At 39.2% G+C, this 18,177-nt stretch overlaps 1 protein-coding gene and 1 non-coding gene across 3 annotated transcripts; both read left to right on the top strand.

Moving 5' to 3' along the window:
- Nucleotides 1–709: 709 nt before the first annotated feature.
- Nucleotides 710–781, top strand: trnah-gug (transfer RNA histidine(anticodon GUG)). Its single transcript has one exon. It is a non-coding gene; the product is annotated as a tRNA-His (tRNA).
- Nucleotides 782–6,869: 6,088 nt separating this feature from the next.
- depdc1a (DEP domain containing 1a) lies at nt 6,870–18,093 on the top strand. Of its 2 annotated transcripts, XM_008304396.1 has the most exons (12): nt 6,870–7,033; nt 8,966–9,231; nt 9,358–9,496; nt 9,704–9,834; nt 10,343–10,473; nt 10,768–10,815; nt 11,044–11,181; nt 11,556–12,554; nt 14,452–14,624; nt 14,863–15,039; nt 15,691–15,888; nt 16,437–18,093. In XM_008304396.1, exons 1-12 carry the CDS (start codon nt 6,986–6,988, stop codon nt 16,572–16,574), a joined length of 2,586 nt encoding a protein of 861 aa, XP_008302618.1. In that variant the 5' UTR covers nt 6,870–6,985; the 3' UTR covers nt 16,575–18,093. The 2 variants fall into 2 exon arrangements, with proteins under 2 accessions (XP_008302618.1, XP_008302619.1); XM_008304397.1 differs by lacking the exon at nt 11,556–12,554.
- Nucleotides 18,094–18,177: the final 84 nt, after the last annotated feature.

Here is an 18,177-nt window from a genome sequence, read left to right as displayed (position 1 = left end):
CTTTTAAAATACCTCTCGATCCGTACGGACGGTTTACTAACTCACTCTGGTAGCAACTGGCTAGCAAACGTTAGACACGCTTCCTTCAACAACACACTAAAAAGACGACCCGGTTTGAAATTCGGTCAGTTAACACTCAGCCAATGACAAGCTAGGCGCGGTGACGTCACGCCCAATGAGTAAACAGAATACATCCAATCCGTATGAATACACATCCGTCGACCAATCAATGTACGAGTACGTTTTTAAACTACCCAAGTCCCCGCCCACATTCTGAAACACAGAAAAACTAAAATGTCTCACTTTGTGATTATTTTTTTTGACACAACTAAAATAAAGCAGGTCGTTTGTCCCCCTCAGTTATTTTGAGCATTTTTTTTAACCTAAAATGGACTTAATGCTAAGAATAAAAGCTAGAGCAGACTCCATGGTAGGTTTATGTCTGTCTTGTAAACCAGAAAGTGAGCCATAATTTCATACTGGAGTGATGAATCTATTGATATATACGATCTTCGTTTGTGAACGGCATCATGAACGTTATTGCTCACTCGGATTTAACTAAAATTTCTAAAATATACAACACGGCTTGCGTTTGTTCCTGAATTGATCACGGTCCCTATTTTAGTCACAATGCTATTACCGGTCCACGGTATGATTTGAGTGAAGTATTTCTGCTGAAACCCCTCAGACCTTATCCGACGGATAGCTCGCCGTGATCGTATAGTGGTTAGTACTCTGCGTTGTGGCCGCAGCAACCCCGGTTCGAATCCGGGTCACGGCAGTCTTTTAAACAAACGCTCTCATGTCCTTTAAATTTACGGACACGGTCACTTTGGAAATGTCTTCGCAGAGGTTGTTCATCTGAAAACTGAAACAAGTAATGGCAAAATAAAAGAAGAAAGCGTGACCACAATGCAGCTGTTCTTTTCTCATCACACAAATATCGAGTCCTGATAAACTCCAGAGTATGTAAGTATTTATAACATGTAAGAACTCGCTACAGATTTCCATGTAAACTGTAGTTCCCTGTTAGAACCAGCAGAGGGCAGTGTAGGCTTACAGTCGTCCTCAAATACCCTTCAATTAAAGAAAAGGCAAAATTCCCAATAGCCACTCAAATAACTAGAAACTGGGGGGGGGGGGGTAATATTAGATTTTTTTTTTAAATTGCTAAATTATAATTTAGTGAAATAAGACATTGCTTTTTGAATTGTGGTTGAAAAGAATAATAATAATAATAAAAACTGTCCTGGACAAATGAGAGGACTTTGCTGATGAGCCAAAATACCTGTCACCAGGTGCAGAAATCTGACTGAGAGTTACACAGAACACTTGATTGCAGTGATTGGCTCAAAGGGTTTTTCAACAAAATATTAGTTTACGGGTCCCATCATGCTTTTTTGCTTGTTTTTGTTTGTTTGTTTGTTTGTTTGTTTTTAAATATTTATGTTGAACCACAATTCAAAAACAAAGCCAGGATTTCCATCAAATTTTTATTTTTTGTCAATTTCAACTTATTGCAGTGACAGCTGTTTTTTCTTTCTTTAATGTTCATACAGTTTATGCAGGGAAATGCAAAGTGACTGTTCCCCAAGGCTGTGCAATAACAATAAGACATTATGAAATCTGTTTCTTTAAAAACAGCTCAAAAAATTTTAAAAAAAATCTGAATGAGAAATGCTTTATTGATTCCCAAAGGGAAATTGCTTACATTACAGTTGCTCCATTTCAAAGTCTTAGATATTTAAGCACTAGAAAAGACAGAAGATAAACAAGTAGAAAAATATGTCCTAAAAACACAAATACAAATTTAAGAAAATGTAAGTATAAAATCTAAAAAAATATATAAATGCAGATAAAGAAAAAGAAAACCCTCACAACATCATAATAATGAGGTAGAGATTGCAAAATGATTCCTATTCTAGGTCTTGTGTTGCAGTTAAGTGCAAAAGTCTTAACAATTCAATCTTTTTAAAAAAAATAATTAATTTTAAAGTTATTGAGCATTGAGTAAATGGGAGTCAAGAGAACTGTCAAAAACATTGTATTTTAAATTATTAATCAATGATTTTAATGGGGGGAAAAATGAAGAACCAGCAGCATTTTATTTGTTGTGAAACATCTAATCCAGTCATGACTTACAGCACACATGTTGAAAAAAACAATGTTGTCATCACTCCAGTTACCAGCTTGCACTATGATGAGCTTCAGATCAATTGACAGAAAGTATTTAAGTCAAATACTGCAGATTGCAAACTGGATGAAGTTACAGCAGAATAGTGCAAGTAAGTTAAACCAGATTTTGTTCTCTCTGTTAACGGCAGGCCTTTGTTAAACAAGCCAAACTTGCAGGTGTGTAACAATACTAATCATGTACTTTATTTCAATAGCATTTCTCAAAAAATGGAGTTACAAGGTGCTTTACAAAAAATATATTTTATATCCAAAGCATTAGAAAGCTACAACAGAGCATTAAATGAAGACAATTAAGAATGCTAAAAACAAAACAAAACAAGAACTGACTCTTGCTGCGTAATAAACAGTCCCTGAAGTGAATATGAATTCAAGTGAATGCCTCTTAAATGTAAATTTAAAGTCATCTTCACAAAAATGGGTTTTGCCTTTTGCTACATAGACGTATATTATAGATATATACTAGTCTGATAGTCGACTCAAACAGAATGGGCCCGGTAGTGTTTTGTTTTACTGCTGCATGTCACGGGTCTGTGTGACAATGTGTCCAGAGGAGATTCCCTCTGCCATGGCAGGCACAGCGACAGCACATGTTTTTGTGTTGCCTGTGACTTTGTTTGTTGCATAGGTCTATGCTACCACACACCCATACATGTATTACATGCTGATCTCCACAGGTTATATTATTTGACTTGTGTTGTTCTTGTACATTCATTACCTTTCTTGGCCTCCGACGCTCTTATCGTTGGTGTGGGAGATGGAAATTGGGTCTTCTGGTTTTTTAAATTAATGTGTTTCTGAAGCAGTAGAATATTTTCTGTGGCCTTTTATTTTCTGCTTGATAACTGATCAAATTAACTGATAACACATCTTGCTGCTGCCAGGTTGTCTATTAAAGTCAACCACATTCAAGTCATGTAAAATAAATCTATTACTAGTAAAAGTATTGCATTAGGCCTTAGTTAAGTAAAAACACAGATGTACTATCAGCACAATGTCCTGAAAGCAACAACAGTCATGCAGAAAAATACTGTCATACAGAAGAATACCGTTGTATATAACATTTGATTGTTGTTGTGCTGCATAAGTAAACAGGATCTACTATTTTTGCATTTAGATATTTTAACCTAGTTTTTGCCCAGCACAGTTGGAAATCCCTCCAACTTGGCACAAGATAAAGAATAGCCATACGATGCTTGGGAAATTCAATAAAAGATGGACTCTGTAACGTCACACAAACACTTCCCACAGTGCAGCTTTGAATCTCAGTGTTGTGGCTTTAGGTGGCATCATTTTGGCCAGACTCCTCCTAACTCAGCAAAGAGGTGGAGTTTGGGTGAAGCTGAAGTGGTCCATTATAACATCTCGGGGTCATGGACTGTTCTATATTGTCTTCCATCTGTCACTCAAAGCAAGCATGCCTTTGTTTAACATAACCTGAAGCCTTTATGCACTTGATTAAGGCCTTCTTCCTCCTGCTGAACACCTCCAAGACAAAGAAGATGGTCAGATGGTCTAAGCCTCAACTCCAGCCAATCAACATCAGGAGAGAGGACACTGAAGTGGTGCGAACCTATAAATACTTATGGTTTGCTCCTTGACAACAAAGTGGACTGGTCAGTGGACACAGATGCCCTCTGTGCTGTGACATGTTGTGTTTGTTCTCCCAGTCAGTGGTCACCAGTGTTCTCTTCTAAGCTGTGGTCTGCTCAGCATGACTGAGAGGAACACCTGGTGGTCGGGCACGTTGGCGAAGAAGGCTGGTTCTGTGTTCGGCAGGAGCTTCCACTCATCGACGACTGTGGCACTATGCAGTCCGTTCTGAACAATCCCAGCCAGCCTGTTCAGAGCACCGCAAGCCGGAGTGCTACAGGAAATCCTTTGTCCCCACAGCCATCGGCCTCTAAAGCACCTCGTTTGAGAGCAGGCTTAAATGGGCATGTTATACAGAGATTTACTATCGTAGGTATAAACAGAGAAATTAGCTGCAGAGAACATAACTGTTTTTATTGTACCATGCAATAAATGTGCCCTTTTTTTCCAGCTGTAAAGTTGGACATTTTGACAGAGGGGGAGATTGACTCATTTTTGGATCTAGTCTCTATTGGACATTCGAGGAACTACAGTTTTTGGCGTGCTAAGTGTATTCCTCAGCTTGACTTTGATTTTCTGTCATATCACTGACAAAAACAAGTGGTGGCAGTAGCAAAGCGTTATTAGTTTTCTTGACGGGAGCATGGAAAAGAAAGAAGAAAACAAATGACAATAACAAATACCACAGTACTTTGCTGAGTTTGTACTTGTTTGAAACTCTGAAAAGAACTTTGTCTTCTTCTGGATCTGTCACAAAGCCATCACTTCTGACGCTGAATTTATTGCAAGCTGCTTGCAGTGAACAATGTGTTCAAATGGCAGAAAGCCACCTTGTAAACAGAGATGGTTTTCTGTTACTAACTTGCTCAGGCGCCCAATAGGAGGAGAGTTAATGTGCTGGTTCAGTGTTCACAGTGTTTGAATGAAGATAGGGTATTTTACCAGAAATAAGCTGAAACACTGCATCAATATAGATGTAGTCTGAGGTGTTCTATGATGATAAAAATCTAATTTTTTAAGAACCCTTTTGGACATTGGAGTTAATATTTGCTTTTTGTTTGTATATTGTTGTTAAAATCTTTATGTTGGGGCTCCATAGTATTCAATTTAAACAAGCTGAGAGATTTTGAAATATTTTTTTTTCTTTGCAAACTACTAAAAACATTGAAAACATGAGTCATAGTAGAATCAAAGAAAACAGAAATACTCAAGTAAACTACAAACACTTCAACAGTGTACATATAGCACTTAAGTAAATGTGATTGTTTTTGTTTTGTTTGGAGGGGATGATCGAATCACACAGGTTGATGCATAGATGTGACGGTGCTGTTTGCAGACATTAGCATATGACTAGAAACCCCCCACCCAAGCAGTATCTATCCATTTAATGATGTCTCTAACCTCCACTGTCTTTTTGTCTGTTAGACCCCCACCACACTGTCCCTCTGCCTTTAACTGATTTCCCCCACAGAGGGCCTGTGAAGACATGCTAATGTAAATGCCATGCCTATGTATGAGTGGAAACAAAAGAGCCGACTCACAAGTTGCTTTGCTGATGCTGCAGCTCTGTGATTGAAGACAGGCTCGAACAGAAGGGTGGTTGAAAACACTCACATCTTTTTTTTATTTAATAGTATTGTTATTTATTGTTTTAATTGAACTGTTTATTTCAAAAGATAATCTTATTCAGATCACAATGTCATATACAATTAAAATTCAAACCCAAATTAAACGTACAAATACTTCCAAGTGTGGTACTGCTAATTTTAAAATATTCTGTGACCTTACAGCACACTTTATTTATTTGAGAGAAGAGAGCAGATGAAATGAGGCTGTTTTTGGTAGCAGAGCCTTATAGATAAAAGCTTCTGGTTGTTGTTGGTGCATGCATTAAGAATGGTGAGAAAAGAAATTATGAAATTTACAGTCAGTGCGCACTAACTGCCCTTGGAGCGTAGGCTATGTGGGCAACAACTTGGCATTACACACATGTGCTGACTTTCACATCACACAAACCCTTGTGGACCCTTACATACGAGGAAAGTATAAGGCCAGTGTTAAACTCTCTGCATCAGCAAGGATCTGCATGATGTAGATTTCATCATTTTTCCTAAGTCTACAAAGGCCAACGCAGATGCTTCTGTAGACAGCACACAATTTGTATCCACAAAGACAACGCTACAAGGGCATTTAGTATGCATGCTTGATAATAGTGTGCACATGTGGGATACATAGATCTAATGTGCATGTATTAAATGCAGTAGAAAAGTACAAATCAACAACTACCCATCAGTGGTGCAACAGTTCACGAGCACATCTGCAAGAAAGCGTAATCAAGCCTTAAAGTCTGTCTGCAGTTGTCAATTTAAAACAAGAAAACTCTTCTCTGTGTATTAAAGCTGTATATTTAGATATATACGTTTATATATGTTCTTCGATGAAAGTAACCTCCTCCATGTCGTAAAATGTCTTAGATGTAACTTCTTTAATTTTAGACCTTTTTTTTTTTTATTTTCACCTTAAAAAAAGAAGATCATCTTACCTAGGAAGCCATTTTAAGTTCTTGATATCTCCGAAAATATAACTGCCAAAGCCATGAAAACACACACACACACATTTACAGGGACTTTCTGGAGGCCAAATAATACTAAAAAATGTTTTGATATATGGCATTTTATTTTCATTTTATTCTGTCTGTCCCCTCACCAAATTTCATGTCTATAAGAGTTATATTTCTAAAGATAATAAACTTTTAAGACAGCTTTCCAGTTAAGAATTTTTGATGAAATAACAAAAAAAAAGAGGATGAAATTCTCAAAATTCAGGTAAAATAGAATTTGCAGAATTTAGTCTTAGTCAACTGAGCAAACTCTGATCCAAAGCATTCCTGAAATAGGACTGAATAACCACGGATTGAGCCATAAGCTGCAGACCACAAGCTCCATTCAGTCATCTTGTTTTGATCCTCCACCCTCCTCAGGAAGAGGCCGGTCACGTGTTCCGGCCGCCGTCCAATCAGGTGCCAGAAGAAGACGGCTCGTAATTTTGAACAGACGGAGAGCAGCCAGGCAGCAGAGTGTCCCACAGCTGCCGTTCACAGCCTGCAAAACATCCGCAAATACCTCCGCGAGTAATGGATGTTATCACTCGCTATATCGGATAAAGCGAAAAACTTTAGCGCTGCTTTTTTGTGGTAAACATGAGTTCTCACATTATCACTCCTGGACCGTACCGAGCCACAAAACTGGTAAGTATTAGCCGATAAGTCATTAGGTGGCTAACAACTTGCTAGCTAATTTATTAACGGAGACGGTGTAGCTCAGCTGTTAGCCGCTTTAAATAACCGTTACACTTTTTACGAACACTGAGTGTATTAGTTTTGTTGACACAAAGCTTTTGTTTCTGCTTGGTTTAATTGGATTTTCCACGACTACCAAACGTGAAGTTGGTCACTAGTCTTACTTTACGTAGCTTTTACAGAAGACCTGAAATATTTTAGAAACTACTAACAATTTTCATCGTCACAAGTGTGCTAATAAGTTGATTTATGAATTACCTAATTTGTTTTAGGAAAAGGCTACAAATAACAACCAGTAAAAAAAAAAAGCCTTTCCTGAAATACCAGAACCCAAGGTGCCATATTTGTCCAGTAAACACTCCCAAAACCAACAGAAAGAGAAGCAGGAATTCAAAGACTTTCAACAACAAAAGGCTGTCGTTGCACAATATCAGTGTGAAAATGTTGGTAGTGCTAATTAGTGTATGTCCCTTGGCTTTCAGTTGTTGTATTAATTAAATATATGAGCACTCTTTTAAAATTAAGTGATTAAATCGTCGTCTATTCTATCGGTGATTTTCAGTCACCCTGAACACAAAATCAGAATATATCAGATGATAACAAATGAGTGGATATGATGCGGGTGACTTATATAGGCCAGAAATGTTCTACTTCTTGGGCTACATCTAAAAATCATGTTGTGACTCTTATGTTGATTGTTTATTATCTGCTTAGCAATCATTCAGTCATGATTGAACATTTGGGAACCCCCTTTACACTTTCCTATTTTAATAGAAGGCATTGTAGTGTCTGCAGATGACTCTTTGGTGTCAACTAAAGGTTAAAAACTTAGATATCCAATTAAAGACCCTCTCTGATGAAAAACCATGTTTCTACCTAATTAACATGTCCATATGGTGTTTTTTTTATATGCTGGAAGACACATCTTAAATGAAATCAACACCATGGCTGAGCATTTCTACCTTGAAGTTGCAGTGTTTAAAAAACAACCCCAAAAACACACATTTAGACTTGCACACTTAATATCGTAAAGCTTAGGAACCAATCCTATGAACTTGTAGGGTGGGGAGTTCTGTGTTATCTTCACCAGGATCAGTTACCAGTGCAAACATGTATAGTTTAATTATTACAACTTGTCATTGTGCAGAGCGGAGCAGTTTTACAGCATGTGAGCACAATAGTAGGTAAGCTGGTGTGCTTGAGCTGCAGCAAGCGGGGGATGGATGGAGATAGCGGAGAGGAATTCACAGATGTTCACATTCTGAGGAAGCAATTATGTGCAGTTGTATCTACGCTGTGTATGCATGAATGGATTATTTTCAATTTTTTTTTAAAACTTCCAGATATGTCACTTGACTACACAGAGATGAGCGGTCTAATAGATGAATGGAGAGGAACTTTAACAATAGTATAAAACAGAAAAGCAGCCAACATTTTAAAAGTTTGTGGCTGCTAATGGTAGTGCTCAGTTGTTGTTGATCAAGTTTTTGTCAAACCTCTAATCAATTGGTGCATCAATTTGTTCACTTCTTCTAAGGTTCATGAAGAACAGAAATATGCAACAACCAAAATCCCAGAAAGTAAAAAAAAAAATCCCTCCAGTGAAACCTATGTGTTTTCTCTTGCATTCCTTGAATAACCCTAAAGAAGCAATATCGCTCTTCTGTCAGTAAAGTTGTTCTGAACACCACGATGTTGCTGGTGTTTAGACTCTAATTTACAACTATTGTATTTGAAGCCCCGACTACTTGGTTCCCTTTATTATTGTTGTGGTGCAATTGAATAATTCCTTACAAATAGAGACATCATTATCTTGTTTCTGTGCAAAACAATGTCTGTTAACCTCTCGCCAAAGTGAAAACTGTCTCTGTCTTCTTTCAGTGGAATGAGGTGACTCGATTGTTTCGGGCTGGCATGCCCCTCAGGAAACACCGCCAGAATTTCAGGCACTACTCTTCCTGTTTCACTGCCTCAGCTGCTGTTGAATGGCTGCACCAGCTTCTCCGTAGCAACAGCAACTTTGGCCCTGATGTCACCAGGCAACAAACAGTTCAGCTCCTGAAGAAATTTCTGAAGAACCATGTGATTGAAGATGTGAAGGGTCGCTGGGGAACAGAGGATCTGGAGGACAACAACTTGCTGTACAGGTGGGCAGTTTGCAGAAATTGTCTTTTTATTTTTTCTTAGCAAAACACTAACAAATTTGTGTTAAAGGTTAAGTTAGTTGTGCTCCACACAGACTAAATGAGACCATGTCATTTGTTTTCTCCCAGATTTCCCTCCACTTCTCCTCTGAAGCCTATTCCCTGTCCAGCTCCTACCTCTAGCGCCATTAAGAAAAGACCTTCATTCAGGGACAAAGAAGGATTCTTTAAGTTTAGAAGCATCAAGAAGCATGAGAAGGAATCCCTGGTGAGTTGTACTCAATACAGATTACTGTATTAGTGTATTTACAATGTGGTTTGCAAACTTATGTGTGTATCACAAATATATTGAATCACTTATGTCATCTTCTTTCAAGGCAAATTGCCACCTCATAATCACAGTTTTGTCTGAATGTTAAAAAAAACAAAAAAAACATTTTGTGATAGTGGTTCATGCTTTATTCGTCCTGTCCAGGAAAATGTAGATCCTGCTCTTCAAGTACAGCATGAGGGAGAAAACCAGCCACTAGAAGAGCAGCAGGCGCAGAGACGTGAGCTGACGGTGGAGGATGAACAGGACATCTGGAGAGACATCACACTGACGCAGTATAAACACACAAAATGAACCAAAAATCCCTCATGTTTCTGTGTCATACACATTGATTGCATGCCTCAATAATAGTTTGCAGGGCTCTAGAATAACTTTTTAACTGGTAGCACATGATTTGGTTTATCTGAGTTTTCAATGAGCAGAGTTTCCTGTTAGCAGAACATTTTAAATATGAAGATTGCAGTTAGTCGTGTTCATTTAACTTTGGTGAAGCCAGAAGTACGATCATTGTTAATATTTGCTTTTATGACTTTGCAATCCTAGCACTGTGTTTTTGCCATTGTGATTGAAACGTGTGAACCATCTGAGGAACACAATTTTTTTTAGTAAAGAAGTAAGAAAATGGTCACATATGCAGCCATTTTGTTTACAGTCTGGAGCCCTGGTTCGTCACAATGCAAGCAAAGAAAAAGAAATATGAGACCTAAAGACGAGTTTAAATCCAGAAGGAAGATAGTGAGAAGGATTGTCTTGTATAACTAAAACTTGTGTTTTGTATTTCAGCCTTCAGAGAATTCTTGGTGTTGCATCTCTCTATGAGGTTTTAGACCAGCGTTGTGTCAACCCACAGAACATCATCCATAATATGACAAAAGTCAACAAGCATGGAGTGGTCACACTGGATGACAAGAGCAGTAAGTTTATTTAGCAACACAAACGTTCGCAAGCCAGCTGACAATCATCCTACACCCCAGAATAGTATATCTCTGTAGATGCGTGTATAATCTCATATTTGATAAGATACTTTCTAACATGTCAACTGTTCACATAAAAAGAACTACAATCCACAAAAATATGAGCACTGGCCTGATGACGTAAAATTTTAAAACTATACTTCTTTAGAACAAACTTTTTTGGTATAAGACAACCTACAAATAGTAGAATTCTCAACATTTCAACCAGTCTAACCTGTCAACACGTCTTTTTAGATGACCTTCCACACTGGGTTTTGTCTGCCATGAAGAGCCTGGCCAACTGTAAGTAGCAGCAAGCTACCTACCAACTCTGTCCAGCATAGAAAGGGGAGGAAAATGTTTTTTTTGTATATAGCTATAATTATTTGAAAAGTTTGTGGTTTGTTTATAGTTTGTATCGTCATTGTTTCACTATTATGAATGCTATTTGAAAACGCATTCTTAGCTTTAAGAAATTTAAGATATTGTTCAGTGTTGTGTTAGCTGCAGCTCCCTGCCCTTTGTTTCCAGGGCCAAAGTATGACAGCGCACAACCATCTTACCCCGGCTTTGAAAGAGATGTCTTCAAAACAGTGTCTGATTACTTCTACAGCCTTCCGCAGCCATTACTCACATACGAACTATACGAACTGTTTATCAATGTCCTGGGTAAGTCCACCATTTATGTTAATCCTGTGGGCTTTTCAAAAGCCACTTGTTGGGGTTGTGTTACAGGAAAATAATGATCAAAGGAATTTTTTGCAGGATTTTGTTGATGTGCTGCCTCCACTAAGAGTTGAGTGCTTGACTTCTAACACTGCATTTTGACCCCTAACAGAGGTTTTGGGAGTTTGAGTCCTAACAGAGATATGAGCATCTGTACTTTTTGTGTCTACTGGTGTTTGTTAGCTGATGTTTCTGTATGTACAGTAAAGGTTTGAACTAACTAAACCCTCTCCCTCCCCTTCACTGTCCGCTTGCACTGACCCTCTGCCTGCCCTGCTTGGCTTTCCCTGCTTCTCCATGTCTTCATCCGCCTTCAGTGTTTTGTGGGTACGTCGCAGCTCCCACTACGCAACAACGTGGGAAACGTAAGAAGTCAGATCTTCCCTCAGTTCCTCCTCCAGCCAAGTCATCATTTCGTTCCACAGAGTGTCTCCTGCTGTCGTTGCTCAGACAGGGGACATGTGATGAGACAGAATCACCCATGACAGATGTGCTTGGTGGGAAACTTCAGTCACGACTGGCAGCACTGAAAGGAGGCAGTGCAGGTGATGGTCAGATTGGAGGAAGCTGCATGAGCCTCAATACAGCTGTTTCAATGAGGCCTCAAACCAGGAGCTGCTCACTGGAAAACATCCTCGATGACTCCACACCTCTCACTCGGCAACAGCTGTTTTTGTCCAGCGACAGCCTGGCATCCTGTGCCTATAGCAACAGGAGCCAGGACGACAGCCCTGCCATCATAACACCATACAGCCATTCAGGCTTTACATCTGTGTCTCAAACAACTTCTGTTACGTGTGAAAATGCTCCAGGAGCTGCAGTCAGACATAGACAATCTGTGTCTTCAATAGCTGGACTCTCAGCTGCACAGAGGTTGCGTCCCTCGCGGCCGCGCAGTGTAGGCAGCTGTCTGGACATTGTCATAGAGACCAGAGAAGAAGATGTTAATGAGATCCAATGGCAGGGCCGAGCAACTAGCTGCCTCAATGTCAACACTCCTGCAAGCCAGCATCACTCTTCCTCAGCTTCACGCCCTCCCTCATTGTCTTCACATCATCCCTCCTCCTCCTCCTGTCGTCTTTTTCCCTCCCCTTTTGTATCTGCTGCAACCAAAGCACAAGAATCTAAAGCTACTGCAGGACCCAGACCTGCTTCCAGTACCTCTAATATTTGGACACTCCCTGCACCTGCTGTTGTCCGGCGCTGCCTCAGCTCTGTGGATGTGTCCAAGCCGCCGCGACCTGTTTCACTGTTCAAACCGCCTGTCTGTGTGCCCACCAGCAACTCCCAGCCCCCCAAACCTAAACCTGAGCACAGTAAGACCTCTTCCCTCTACCTGTCTGTGTTTCTGCTTCTCTGTTGATGTCTAATCAAATTAACCTCATCTAACATCTAACTTCTGCTAGTATCAGTTTTTTCCCCAAATTTGTATCTTAGAAATACAGCCCTGTTCAAGAAGATGACCTCACTTTGTGTGTTCTGTACTCTTAGCCTGTTATTTAAAAAGGAAAAAAAAAGAAAAAAGGACCAAAACAGAATACTGTTTGCTGGCAAAAAAAAAAAGTTTAGAAACAGCTGATGCAGCACAGTGTAGCTACTTTTGACTTGTGTTGCTATATTTCATATCTGCTGCTTTTGATTGTTTTTCACACACTTTGCCTTTTGGTTTTTGCTGTTTCTTTTTGTTTTTATTTTTTTTCAAGTGAGAGATTTTATAAACCGGGCCTCCTTACTTGCTGTATTGAGATGAAGTGTCAGATTTGCCCACAACTTTATCGTGTGCATTCTACAGTACAGACAAATAAAATTGGAATTGAAAGAAGCACAAACTTATTTATGCAGCTTTATGTAGCTGTGGAAGCCCAATTTCTCTGATTTAATAATTAAGCGGTAATGATAGAGGTAGTTTAAAGGAGAAACTTGAAACCATGCATTGATTTAAAAGACACCACCACTTCATAGTTTAACAGGCTCAGGAGATGTGTTGGTATTGTGCTTTTAAGACAGCTTGAAATGAATCCAGTAGCCCTGATCCATAGCCATATACTATGTGTCACATTCCTGCACAGTTCTCCTGGAAGTTGGACGTTTCTGTCACAGATCTCCACTTCAAAAAAATCCTCTACATATGGTATAAAGTCAGACTTAGACAAAAAACAATGCTGTTGATTGTAAAGAAACAGCACTGCTGATGTCAGCAAAGTGTTTGATAAGGGAGGACGGGTTCCTCTACCTTGTAGTTTACCAAGATTTTCTACCATCTTCCAACTAGGGGTGGGTGATCTGACCAAAAAAAATCCCCAATCTGAATCGACTCCACCCATGGATTCATTTGGCCTCCTGTGATAATATCATTAGTTAAACATGTGGTTGCCTGGATACAACGCCTGTCATTTGAGTTCAAGGTTAAGGAGCCATTTTAAGCGATTTTAATGTCTTGTGTGGCCAGTTCACTGTGGTGGCAGTTTTCCATTTCAGCTGCCTCTCCAGTGAGGCCAGCAGACAGACTCCAACTTCACCATCTTAGACTACAGCTAGCTACTGTATTTCATCACTTTAGAGAGAAAACAGAACAAGCAATACCATTGACAGCTACAGTCCCAGACGGTGGAGTTGGAGCCTCTCCGCAGGACAGTAGAATACCTGGAGAGGCAGCTGAATGTCATCAAGGACTGACTTTCCTCAAGGTGGGAAACACAACACAAAACAGTGCAGGTGCTAATTGGTTAGCAGTCACTGAACTTTCTCAATAAAATTCTTATATGAAGCACTTTTTAACAACAAGATCTGTGTGATTCATCTGAAAAAAGGATCATTTGCCAAATGAGAATCCACCACAAAATGAGCTCATCAGGTTGCCTACTGCTACTGACACATTAGTAATTTCTGTATTTGTCACGACACAAATTTTATGAGTCGATCTGTGACTGAAATGTCAAAGTTCCATGCAGGACTGCTTTAACGGCATATTACAATACAAATTGTATAATGCTATGTTCATAACTCTTACCCAACTCATGTTGCACCATAGCTGTAGTTGATTAATCTTGTCATCCATTCATCCATTCATCTGTCTAATCTACTAAATGATGTAGCAGTGATGGATGAATGTGGTCATGAAGAGTGATTCTGTATCTGTTTTTTTCTATACTCACTGCAAAACAGAAATGTCTGTCTGCTGTCATTACACTGTGACCGTGTGTTCGTATGTAGGCGTTCTCCAGCCACAGTGTGAGCGCGTAGCCATCGAGGCTCTGCAGCTTTGCACCCTTCTCCTCCCCCCCGCCTCGCGCAGGAAGTTGCAGCTCCTGATGAGGATGATGTCACGCATCAGCCAGAACGTGGACATGCCTCGTCTGCACCCTGCCATTGGCACCCGAACTCTGGTGAGGAGTAAACTGCTGTGACAGTGTTTCCTCTGCTAGCAAACAACACACACACATGCATTGAGCTTTAACACTCCAAATCTTCCCAAAAATACTGAGGAGCAGTGATATCTAATTATGTTTGGTTAGTTTATGGTCATCCACATCATGTTTTTTCTTTATGTCTATTATTTTTGTGTGTCTAAGTGGCTGTTTGACTGTTTGAGTTTGCTTTGTTTACCTTTTTTGTGTTCCTCAGATGGTTCACACCTTTTCAGGCTGTGTCCTGGGCAGTGCAGAGGAGTGTGATTTGGATGAGCTGTTGGCTACCAGACTGGTGTCATTTCTAATGGACCATCAACAAAGCATCCTGTCAGTCCCAGAGTACCTGCTCAGTGCTATCAGTGACCACATACAATACCTGCGCACAGTACAGGTACACCTTAACACTGTTACAGTGCATATGCACAAATGCAAACACAGACACAACTAGTTCATGCAGTAGTAGACTATGTAGTACAATATATATCAAACAAATGCAACCCATGCAAACACAAACACATGGAATCCAGCTAAACTTATAGTTGTGAGACTAACATGTGCGGAAACGACCAGACAATGCAAAACATGATCATTGTTAGTACAAGCAAGAGCACACTTCTCACTTTTATGGCATCTGCCAATAGATACGTTAGTCCAATTTTTAGAATTTACACTTTAAAGAAACCTTTTCTAATGATTGCAAGATATTTAATAATGAGGCATTAATGACTTCACTGATTTGAAGACAACTGAGCCAGACTCAATCAATGAGCTGAGAGGAGGTCTGTGTGCTATGACATGCAACATTCATCTTTTTGGCTTTATAGGAACATTTAAGGGATTTTAGACTGTTCAAGGAAAGTATGGCAGCTCTGTGACCTGTCGACTGCAGTGAAAACACAAAAGTAGTAACAGTATTAATTTTCATTCGAGGCTGAAATACATGTATAAAGACAGATGTTGTTGCTATAGTAGACTTAGGGCTTTGCCTCTTTTCTATGAAACAGTACAGACATACTGATGATTTTTACTGTCCTGATCCCAGGTCCCAATCGACTCTGTTGACGGTGGCGATCCAGTTTGTGCTCCTATGCCAATTTATGCATTCTGCCATCAAATTAGCAGTGCTGAGTTTGAAGAGCAAAAGCTGGCATCTTCTCAGAAAGCCATGGAGGACTTGCTGGAGATCCTGCTGACAGACCAAAATATAAGTGAGAAGGACAGACGCAAGAGACTGAAGCAGGTAAAAACACTTGTTAGACAGAAACTAGCATTCTTGTGTAATTGATTTTAACAAGGATATAGCTGGAGCTGCTACTTTTAATAAGCATGATCTTAAAGACAGCGCTTCATAGAAATCATTTTAATAAAAATAAATTGCCCAGCATTTGTTTTTTAACTTGAGCATGTAGCAAAAACAGTTTTTGTCCCTTTGTTTTGGTTCTAAAAGAATTGTGATCAAAGCCCAGTATGTGCTAAGTGGGGGTTTTTACAACAGCAGAATAAACTTGTCATAGTTTACTTTTTTTTTTTATTTTTTACTTAGCAGCCAACATACAGCATATGCAGATAATGATATGTCAACTCACATTTGCTTGTTTGTCAACTTCATGAAGCTCTATTGCACCGGCACATTACGCTGAACAGCAACTTTTCTATTTTCCAGATGGATATATCTATCTGGGCTGCAAGGAGTCTATAATGTGTTTTAGTTACACTCAAATGACTGTGATGGGTCTGCAGACACAGTAAAGTGTAATTCTGTCCATCCTATTATTGTCTTTGCTTCAGTTTCAGAAGCAGTATCCAGATATCTACAGACGTCGATTCCCCTCCTCAGACAAAGTGACTAAGACGGACAACAAACCAAAGATTAAACCTCCCCTCCTCAACATCAAGAAGACCAAAGCTTTCAGCATCAGGAACTAAACCATCGTAGAGGCCACAGTGTTGTTGCCGTGATTGCTGCACTATTACTGCACTGATATTGCACTCCGAGAGGAGATTTGAAAAGCTCTTTTCCCTTTGCAGCCATAAACATTGTGTTACATTGGAAATGCTGTTATTCTGGTGGTCCCATTTATGTGCTACTATTGGAGTTAATGCAGGTTGGAAGACTTCGACAACAGTTTAGTGTTTTTATTCATGTTGTATATGTAACTATGTGTGTCGACAGCTAAGTAAGATGAAGGCAGATGGACAGACAGTAGATCCGTAGAGCCATTCACACCATTCAGTGTGTTTAAATGTATGTGTTTTTATGAAGCAGGGTTTTTTTTTTTTTTAAGTGTTTGTTATTTTTTCTTCTTTTTTTGCTTGCCTGTTTCTCTATAGGTAGCTGATACTGATCTGTGTGTGCGTAAGTGTGTAACTGAGCTTCAGAGGGCATTTGGGAGTAAAATATGCATTTCTGAGATCACTTGTGAATATGGGAAGAATTAGATGATATATTTCTTAACTTATATGAATGATGACATTGGGAGAGTACTAGTTGTCTTTGCTTTAAGTGTTTCTTGTCATGTGGAAAGTTTTTGTATAGTTTTTAAGACATTTTATATCCTAGATACTTTCGTGTTATTTGACATGCTCTTTTAGAACTTTTGAAGTATGGTCTTTAACCTTTTTTCTTTTTCTCAGTGTTTCTGCTTGTTCTTTTGCCCTTGATGTTTTTCCTTCTGTTGCACTCATTCGTGTGACATGTTACTGTTGGTTTCATAGGGAATGTCTCTGATTTTCAGGGGCTCAGCTTTTTCCATTTACAACGCTGTTATTTTTAAATCGAGTTAGTCGTCTCCAGTTTCTTTTTTTGTGTCTCATCCCTGCTTTGTATATTGATTTAAGAAATGTTTTGCACTGGGTTTGGGCATTGTGGATAACCAGCAAGCTTACGTCAATCATAACAATGGTTAATTTATACTTATTTAATGCATATTACTCCCTTCAGAAGCTTTTCACCAGGCACCCGTCATGTTTTGGGGTAAAGTGTTGCTACAGCTTAAAATGTAATGTTTTCTCAACTTGCCAGCTAATGACTCAGTGGCATTACTCTTTGAAATGAATATGCAGTACTTGCTAACTGGCTATATAAAAACCTGAATGTCCCATGGCATCCATTAATTTCAGTGCAGGATGCTATCAGGTATTTGGTAAGCTGAAGTGAGTTACTAACCCATATCATGTCGGGGTCTTAAGAAATGTAACAAAGCTGACTCAAAATGTGTAACTTTTCCGTTTTATTTATCTTAGGCTATATGAAGTATTAGTTCATCCCTGATGTATGTTTGTTTATACCTCAGAACCAACGGTACGTGTATATGTGTAACCATATATGCATTCATCTACAGTGCTTCTGGCAAAGACTTCTCCAGTGGATTCTATGTACCTACAACTCCTCTACATTGTTTACTATGCAACATTCTGAGAAATAAACCATTTCAGTTTTTCTCTGTATGAGTCTCTACTGCTTTCATTGCTTTTGTGTGTGCCAACAATACTGTACACATTCAGTATATTATTATGTGAAGTATTAAGT

Source organism: Stegastes partitus, unplaced genomic scaffold, assembly GCF_000690725.1.
Source record: "Stegastes partitus isolate 25-593 unplaced genomic scaffold, Stegastes_partitus-1.0.2 Scaffold2210, whole genome shotgun sequence".
NCBI lineage: Eukaryota > Metazoa > Chordata > Actinopteri > Pomacentridae > Stegastes > Stegastes partitus.
This window is presented reverse-complemented; position numbering and strand designations above follow the sequence as displayed.